Source organism: Drosophila mojavensis, unplaced genomic scaffold (genome assembly GCF_018153725.1).
Source record: "Drosophila mojavensis isolate 15081-1352.22 unplaced genomic scaffold, ASM1815372v1 contig_136, whole genome shotgun sequence".
Lineage (NCBI taxonomy): Eukaryota > Metazoa > Arthropoda > Insecta > Diptera > Drosophilidae > Drosophila > Drosophila mojavensis.
In genome coordinates this window covers 26,573,127-26,582,278 of record NW_025318667.1, presented here as the reverse complement: position 1 = coordinate 26,582,278, position 9,152 = coordinate 26,573,127, and the positions used below count along the sequence as shown (strand labels likewise).

Sequence of the window (9,152 nt, the reverse complement as noted above, 5' to 3'; positions counted from 1 at the left end):
ACTGTTTCACTTATGTCAGAGCATCTTCTAGTCGATCAACGTTTCCCGCTCCATTGCAAATGCAAAGATGCAAGTGTTTCACATGCCAAACATTCCATGTATCGAAACTATTTTTAGATCATACACAGAGGTTTGCATGTGTTTAATGTAACGCGAACATTTCCTATTTGTATTGCTTTCCTTGAAATTCGTTCGCGACACTTTTGTCGCCTGCACGAGCTGGACTGCTGCCCAATCGCGCGTATATTGTCATTAACGAATTCGCCATTGTTGCTGTTTGTCGGGTGTCGCATAGCGCTGTCCCTCTCTCTCGGTCTCTCTCTCTCTCTCTCTCTCACTCACTCACACCCACCCTCCTTGCCCGTCTGCCATTGTGCCCAATGTGCTGGCATGCGTGACGACGATACAAACAAATTTCCTGACAGACAGCACAGACACAGAGAGAGAGCGAGGGAGAGAGAGAGAGAGAGGGAGGGCGAGAGTGAAGGGGAGAGGCAGACAGACGCTTTTGATATGATCGGCAACAACAACAACAACGACTGCACTCGTCGGTCAATACAATTTAGAGCTGCGACTAATGGAAAAGGTCAGCCCGACTGGCCACACTTAACACTTTATAAGTACCCCCAACCCCACCCCGACTCCAACCCAATTCACCCCTTTCCCCACACTCGTGCACGCAGTGCATGGAGCATATTGGGTTTGTGCAAACTGCCCAAATTTTGCGTATTTACTCAGGTGTATCGTCGCCCATGAAGTGCTAAGCTGGGGGCGGGGACGATAGGGGTATTATATGCACATATTTTGCTAGAGAATTGGAATTTGAAATGTATATTTTATATTCATGACAAGTCATCTCTTCTATCTATCTAAAATCTGCCTTGGGGTTAGGCGACTGATTAAAAATAATATATTACAGACTTGGAGAACTTGGAAACAATTTGTCAGCTAAATCAGAGTGGATCTCATCTACAGTTAACGAGTATTTCACAGTCGGGTCTGTACAAATTTAGTACTGCTGGCACTCACCTAGATCATTGTAGAGCGTTGTATTCAGCACTATATCGTTGAGGCCGGTCATGCCGGTGCTGAGACAGCTGTCGGAATCCTCGTTCTCCTCCGCCAGTGTGGGCGGACCGCGCCACAGGGCTTTGACGGGGCGACGTGCACGATCCAAGCGCACGCGCGGTATATCCTCATAGCAGACATCGCCCAGCTAGACAGGGGGAAAAGACAGAGAGCGGGAGAGACAAAGAAAGTAACAAGAGCAGTTAATATATGTAAGCTCATAAAAAAGTTACATTCTAGCTTATAAGAAATATTTATTATTATTATTTTATAATCTTTTTTATTTAGTTTTTATTTTATTTTAATTTCTTCTTTTTTGATTTGTCAAGCATTACGCACCTCCAGCTCCTTTTTGGGCGTAGCCGGAAATATCTACAGGTTAGTAGCGTTTTATGATCCATATTAGTGGGTGCAAGAGTGTGAGGGGAAAAAGACAACAACAAATGTATAGAACACATATAGAGATGAGTGTTATAGAAGGTTTAGATTGTAAATGAAAATGTAAATATATTAGAAGCTTAAATTACGGTTATATAATAATAGATCAACAACATTTCACTAGCGAAGCGCTGAAACTGTTAATTGCCTTATAATACTCAGCGAGATACTCGCTCCTTTTAATTTGCTTTGTTTTTGGCTAATACTCGCTATTAGTTACTTTTATCATGCTACGCATAAGATTAGTATCTGAATGCCTATTAGTAACGTTTTATTGTTTTATATAATAATCATTAATCATAATATGAGCTGCTATATTACACATACTCGCTGCATACACAGGTTACTCGTTGCTCATCTCCTGCTTGCATTCAATTTACAGCTACTGCTTCTTGTTACTACCGTTACTCGTTATTTCAGACTTGTCACTTGCGTTACTCTTGGAGGCTTCAACTATTAGTAGTTGCACTTAACCGGCAATGGCCTAACCTAGTATATCTACTGAATAATCCGCAAACTGTCTCTTTTTCATCATTTTAATGATATATAGTCTCTAATTGTTAGCTACTGTTCTACTAATTACTTCTAGTTAATAGTTACTCGCTACTCATACCTAGTTTTTAGGCGTTACTTAATACTCAACAGATGACTTCTCAGCTGATACTCAACTACTTTTATATTCCTTGCAATTGTAAAGTTAGTCACTTTCATAGCTCGTTAGTCGTTGTTAGTCACCGAATTCCAATCGTTACTCGTTAAATTTGTTACTCCTTACTTACCGAAATCTCCTCGCTGCAGTAGGCAGTAAATGTTTGATCGTCCTGCTGCAGCACACAGTAGAGTGGTCCCCATGGAAGCGGTTTGATCATGCGTGTCAGCTCGCCCTCCGTTTCTACAAGAAAGGCATAAGAATAAAAGTAAATATATATGAAAAACAACTGTACAAAGCTAATAGCACATGAAAGATGAATATCTGAAAAACATAAGTAAAAAAGATATCATATCAATTTCGAAAATTCAAAATCCTCCACTTCTTAAAAGAAATGTTAATTATAAAACAATTATATTTATAATACACAATTTAGTTACACAGATTACTCGCATACAGTGGCGCCATCTAGCGACCACAGCTGACAAGGCACGACAAAATGAAAAAATCGTTGCATGCTTTCAGGCGGCGCTGAATATTCCCATCCAATCAGAGTGCGCGCGCAGCATTTGAAAAAGCGCCCGAAAAAGCACTAAAAAATGCCAAAAGCGCACCGAACCAACCAACTACTCCCGCATCCACCTTTGCTCAGCACACACATTCATGGACTGTAGCTGCTGCACGCATGCGTGTTGCTAATAAGTCAGCGGGACTGCATAAATAGCAGAAATAAATGCAACTGCAGCCGCGTCAAATGCCGTTTGCCCGTTGCTGTGTGGAAAATTGTATGCATTAGAAACATAAGCATAAGAAGAGTAAGAAGAAGAAATGAAGAAGAACGTTACAATGGGCAGGCAACCAACTTGAACTAAGTAACTGCTTATCCCACTCTCACCTCCTCGCGCACACTCTCCTTGCGCTGAAGCATTTACCATGCCCGCATCTTATTCAATAATTCAATTCCATCGCCTCTATCTCTATCTCAGTCGCTCTGCCTGCGCTGGATGCGTTGCGTGGCCCCGCGAAATTCTCAAAGTTCGTTTCACTTCGGTTCTTCAACGTTCTTGACGGCGGCTTCGACGTCGGCGTCAACGTATGCGATAACAATGTGAAGCACTGCAGCAGCAGCAACACCAACAGCAACAACAACAAAAATAATATTAATAATAATAATAATAAAATTTAAAAAAAAAAAACTCTTTTAATTCGTTGAAGTTGCGTGCTAAATGTAAGCGACAGGTGAGCGGGGGAGGCTGCTAAGACGAGGCGTATGAATTGGTGCTCTTTACGAAAGCCTATCGCACTTTAAATACCCTAACAAAGATTTCGAAATTTGAGTACTTTGCTTAAGGTACTGCTTAGGCAGGTTGAAGTGGTAACTATATATCTATATTTACATATATATACAACACAAATTTTTTTTTTTTATTTCCAATCAAGTATTTTTAATTTTCAAAAAAAGTATACATATGTTGTTTTTCTTTTTTTTTTCTTTTCTTATGAACCACATTATGTTTTTTTGAAGTCTAGATTCTAAGAAAATAACGAAAATTTATGAATCTTAAACAATTTAATACGATTTTCCCACAGCATTTTCTGTTTATTGGTTTACTAAATTTGGTCGTCCAACATTTAACGCTCAGTTGTTCTACAATTTTCATGAACACAGCTGCATATAAAAGAAACTCAAACAACAAATGTTTCAAAGTTTTTGCTCTGCTATCTATACGCTGTGCTTAGACGCAGATGCTATGGTCGCACTCTATATATCTATAAGCCAAATTTATTAGGAACCATACATGTCTCCATATATATACATGTACATGCAACATCTATAAGGCAACACACCTTAAAAAATACCCTTAGCTAGATCATCAGACACAAAAAACGAAACAAAACAAAACAAAATTGAACCCAAACTTGAGGCAGAGGCAGAGGGCAAGTACCTAATACAAGTAGGCAGAGGCGTAAGCAGAAGAAATTGTGAAGGAGACAGCGGCAGGGGCAGAGGCGGAGGCGGAGGGGGAGAGGGAGTGTGGAGTATCTACGCTCGTATTGCTCTATTATTTTTACATACTACAGCCACATTTCAGCTGCGGTGGCGGCGGCACCCGTCTGCCCATTTAACATAAATATTGTTTGTAATTGTGAGCTGGACGTCGACGTCAACGTCAGCAGCGACGACGGCGATGGCAGCGTTGCTCAGCAACTTTGCGTTAATTTTGAAACGTTCGTTGCTCGTGTTTAATTTTTTTTTTATTTTGCATAAGAATTTCTCGCTTTTGGGTTCAATGCACTTGAGCCAAAGCCAGCTGAGCGAGCGAGCTAGAGAGACAGACAGAGAGAGATAGAGAGAGAGAGAGAGCTTTGCACTGGCTCTGCCAAGGGCGCTGCAAGGCAGCGAGGCGTGGCATTGCAATGGCCCACCTGCCCGACTGCATCTGCACACCTGCCAGAACAGCTGTCCGTGACGTAATCACGCTTATCGATCAATTATCGATATTGGCATTGCGCAACACTGGCCAAACGGCTAATCGCATGCGCTGCGTGCGAATTTCAAGAATTTATGATCGTGCCAAAAGCAACAAGAATTTTTATGTGAGGTGTGAAGTGTTGTGGAGATGCAGATAAGCAAAAGAAAGAGTGAGAGAGAGGGGCCGTGAGTAAGTGATGGGAAGAAAGAGATAGAGACTAGAATACTTTTAGATATTTGTAAGAAATGGATAGAGTGCTTTTGATTGAGAGAGACAGAGAGAGAGAGAGAGAAAGAGAGAAAAATAGAGAGAAGACGGAACTAGACAGAGATAGAAATAGAGAGCAGAAATTAGAGCACTAGTCTAAATGTTTTCGATAGAAATATGAGAGAGCTAGGCTTTATATTCAGTTGAGCTCATAAGTATTAGGAAGAGGGAGGGACAGAGGGACAGAGAGAGAGAGAGAGGTAAAGAGAGGGACAGAGAGAGAGAGAGAGGTAAAGAGAGAAACAGAGAGAGAGAGAGGTAAAGAGAGAAACAGAGAGAGAGAGAGAGGTAAAGAGAGAAACAGAGAGGAGAGAGGTCTCCCACATTGAGAGAAAGAAAAAGAAAGGGGAGGGACAGAGAGAGGTAAAAGAGATAAGGAGTTTACGCTCCATGCTTCATCTGAGGCAGTTGGAGTGATATAAAGATATAAAGAGAGACCGTGAGAGAGGTGAATCAACTAAGACAAAAAAGAAAGATATTTGTGTGTAATAGACAATAGAGATTATTATATTTAGTAGTTGATAGAGAGAGATTAGAAAACTGAGACAAAATATTCTACAATAGATATTTGTTTCTAATATGAGACATAAGCCACTTTATTGTCATTTCTTTAGATATAACCCTGTTAATTTGATTTATTGTGGATGTGTTCTTTTCATAAATTCTCATTTGGCATTACAGGGTAGCAGCATAGTCATTGCTATTCAGCCTGACTCACGGCTCCACAATCAGCGCTCGCTTCGTGTTGCAAATGCATTTCTTATGCAACTCGTTTATTTACTTTCTGGCATTAACTTACTATGAACGTATACATTTTTCACTCCGATATTATTTATAGAACTCTTCTTCAAAATATTTCTTTGCTTTGTTTTTGTTTTTATAATTCGCTTCGGTTTGCTTTTATCATTAACAACAATTCTTCAATCGAATTCCATGTAAGCTTAGATACTATCTATAAACGAGAATTAAATTCTAATTGATTTATAAACTTGCATCTATATATAATATATATACAAATCAGCAATGCAAATTATAATGCTGATAATAATAATAATCTAAACATCTAACATCTTTAAGATATTAAGCTGAAAGACTCGGTGCTTTTGCCAGGTCAGATTTATTACTCTGATTAATCAGCAATATATATTCAAATGTATAGCTCAATTGGATATCTGATTTATTTTGTGATTTAATTTTTTGATTTATAAATCAAGTTGAATCAAGTTTATTCAATTAAAGCTTAGTCATAAATATAATTCTATCTGCAACTAACTTAATATAATAAATTATTTCTTAATTATCAAAATTCCAGGAACAGACGAATTGCCAGCCAGAACTAATATACACGCTTTACTTAGCGAATGGGCATTACACAATTAAATGTATCAAGCCAAAAATGATATAAATTCTAGTCTATGGAACTTCAAAGACAAATCTTAACCCATTTACCACATACACTTGAAAAATGGAAGGAGTTCTACGAAAAGAAAAAATACACAAAAGTTACAGAAAAATAAAATTAATAAATGAGCCCAAAAGAAATTAAAAACAAAACAAAAACTTCGCCAATTAAAAGTAATTTAAAATAATTTATGCGATGCGTCATTAACGAGTCTATGTGTGTAACTGTGTGTGTGTGTGTGTGTGTGTGTGGGAGGGTGTGGCATGTCTTGCAGTTGACTGCATTCAAGAGTGCGGGGCGGGGAGGGGTGGCACGAAATGTGTCCGACTGCTCAGTTATAGTGACGATCGACGCGCTCTGTTCCGCGTCTCGTTTCGCCTGTTCTTGTGGCTCAGCTGCTTCCATTTGCCTTGTCGCCGCCGAAACCAAAAACGAAACCAATGACAGCAATTACGAAAATTGGGCTAGCGCTGCCCATAGCCGAACACGGCATACTCTCATACGGCGACAAGGCATGCCAAGGTATTGCAGAAGAGAGCATGGCAGGGGGATCAAAAGAGCCAGCTCAGCTATCAGCTATATGATTAGCATTAATCATACAGTTCTGTTCATGCAAATAGCTGCACTCAAGCCAAATGAAACCAGACAGTTGAATCGGAATATGTAGGCAGTTTATAGATGTATATATACATCATAATATACATATAGATATATCTGATTTTTATAAATTATATTCATATATTAATCTATCGTTAGCCATCAACTGTACTCATATCAGTTATACACATCATAAGATATCTCAAGCTTAACTCTTCATGTCAACAAAATGTTGTGATAGCTCTAATGTATTCATATATAAATATACATGTCTAAATATGTATTTATATGATGCCCAAAGCTCGTCAGTTTTATTTTATATTTTTATAATTTACCTCATATACATATTTTTATTTTTTTATTTTTATATGTTATATATATATTATATTTATATATTTTATATACATATTATATTAAGTGAATGAACAGCTTCTTCGGTGCGGTGTGGCAACCTGGCCACACAATCTTAACAGTCTGGCAACATTAATCTCAGAAGCGGAGTTTGAGAGGAACCTTGGTAGAGGCAAGTCTTATGCGCTGTCCATTAAAAGTCATTTAAGTAGTCACAGTTATTAAAAGTTATGTAAAGTTTTTTTTAAAGTGTATTTCAATCATTATATTCTCAAGCATTCTATCATCAATAACTTAATTAATACTCTTTAAATTACACTATACAGACAATTATATGCACAACATACTAACAGCTAATATAGACTACACTGCTAATAGTACATATTATACATAGAATATGTTTAATGGTATCGAAAAATATACTGGAGGCTATTTCAAATTGAACCAAAGTATTGCATTTCTTAAGTTGGATATAATGCTATATATGTTGATCAAATAATATTGTTCTAAAAATATTCTTAGTTTTTCGTGAATGCAAATACCGGAATAAACTAGTTATTTTAATCCACATACGTATATAACTTAGATTGACTTGAAAAATCTGAAAAATCGGATGCATAGAGCTATTTCCATTAACGCATATTATTTATATATACATATTTAATAAAATGTTATATAATAATATATAGCAGTACTATATAGAGCATATATTTATTATTGAATGTTGTTAGGGCATCACAAATTGGTTTTACTTTTCATTTCTTGTGGTGGAGGTGGCAGGCGCCAACATGAGCAACGCCAACAGTAGCCCCAACAACAACAACAACAGCAATGCAATAACAATAATAATACGTAGGGCGACAACAATGGAAGCTAAGACGCGGCATCAGCTACTTCCGCATAGGCAACAGCAGCTGTTTCACATAGAAAGCAGCAGCAGCAGCAGCAGCAGCCCTACTCCCCCATCCACTTTGTGTCTCTCTGATCTCTGTGTGTGGGTGAAACTGAAAAACTGGCAGATGAACAAGAGCAACAGCAGCAGCAGCTGAAGGGGGAGGGGCGGGTGGGTCTGGGCTGTGCATGGGAAGTAGGTGTAGAGTGCAGGGTGCAGGGTGCAGGGTGCTGGATGCAGGCAGCCCAACGGCTGCAGCTAAAGTTTCTAGGCAAACGCATTCTTCTTTCTCCTCTTATTTGTTTTTTTTTTGGGGGATTTGTGTATGCGTAGCAGCGCATAAGTACAAACATGTGTATGCCTGATCACGAGCACCGTCCCCACTCCCCACTCCCCGCCCCTGTTCACAGCAGACACATAAACATGCAATCTAACACAAATAGTTGCGTAAATGCAGCAACAACAACAACATCTTTTTAATTAGGTTTATGGGAACTATGCGAAACGTAATGTGAAAATAGAGAAGCAAAAAATAAAGTCGAACAACAAACACAAACAAAAGCTGTCGCTGTCGTTCGCTCGCTCGCTCGCTCTCCCTCTCTCTCTCTCTCTCCTAGCTCTATCTCTAACTCTCTCGCACAGCTGACACGCCCCTCGCCACGCCGAACAATGCAGAATTATAGCATAACTTGAATTTCACATCATGTAATCAGCTGAAAGCTCGCAAACTGAATCGGCCCGCATTTTATTTGTCAATTCATTTATAGATTTTGCTCTTTCAGAATACCCTGTGGATATGCGGCGAGCATGATCGACAAGAGGTCAACTTGTTACTATTTGTTTTAGCCTTACATATCGCATGTAACTTTATGTGGGACAATCGATAAAGATATCGATTATTATCCATTTCCTAGAACAAATTTATCCATTAAATACGTTCTAGTATAATCTGAGATCTGCTGATAGGAGGAAAATATATTTGTAATATTGCATTCTTATATGACGAAGCTATAT

The 9,152-nt window shown here is 38.7% G+C and overlaps 1 protein-coding gene across 4 annotated transcripts in view; it reads right to left on the bottom strand.

Moving 5' to 3' along the window:
- The window catches only part of LOC6584789 (ras GTPase-activating protein raskol), a 58,513-nt gene that overhangs the window by 39,891 nt on the left and 9,470 nt on the right, over positions 1 to 9,152 (bottom strand). For 2 of the 4 annotated variants that reach the window (XM_032732487.2, XM_015161620.3), the window contains exons 2-4: positions 2,286 to 2,398; positions 1,408 to 1,440; positions 1,030 to 1,216 (exon numbers count right to left, since the gene is read on the bottom strand). In XM_032732487.2, the coding sequence (XP_032588378.1) occupies positions 1,030 to 1,216; positions 1,408 to 1,440; positions 2,286 to 2,398 (333 nt within the window). The remainder of the gene's footprint in view (positions 1 to 1,029; positions 1,217 to 1,407; positions 1,441 to 2,285; positions 2,399 to 9,152) is intronic. The other 2 variants (XM_032732488.2, XM_002010395.4) reach the window with 1 other exon arrangement.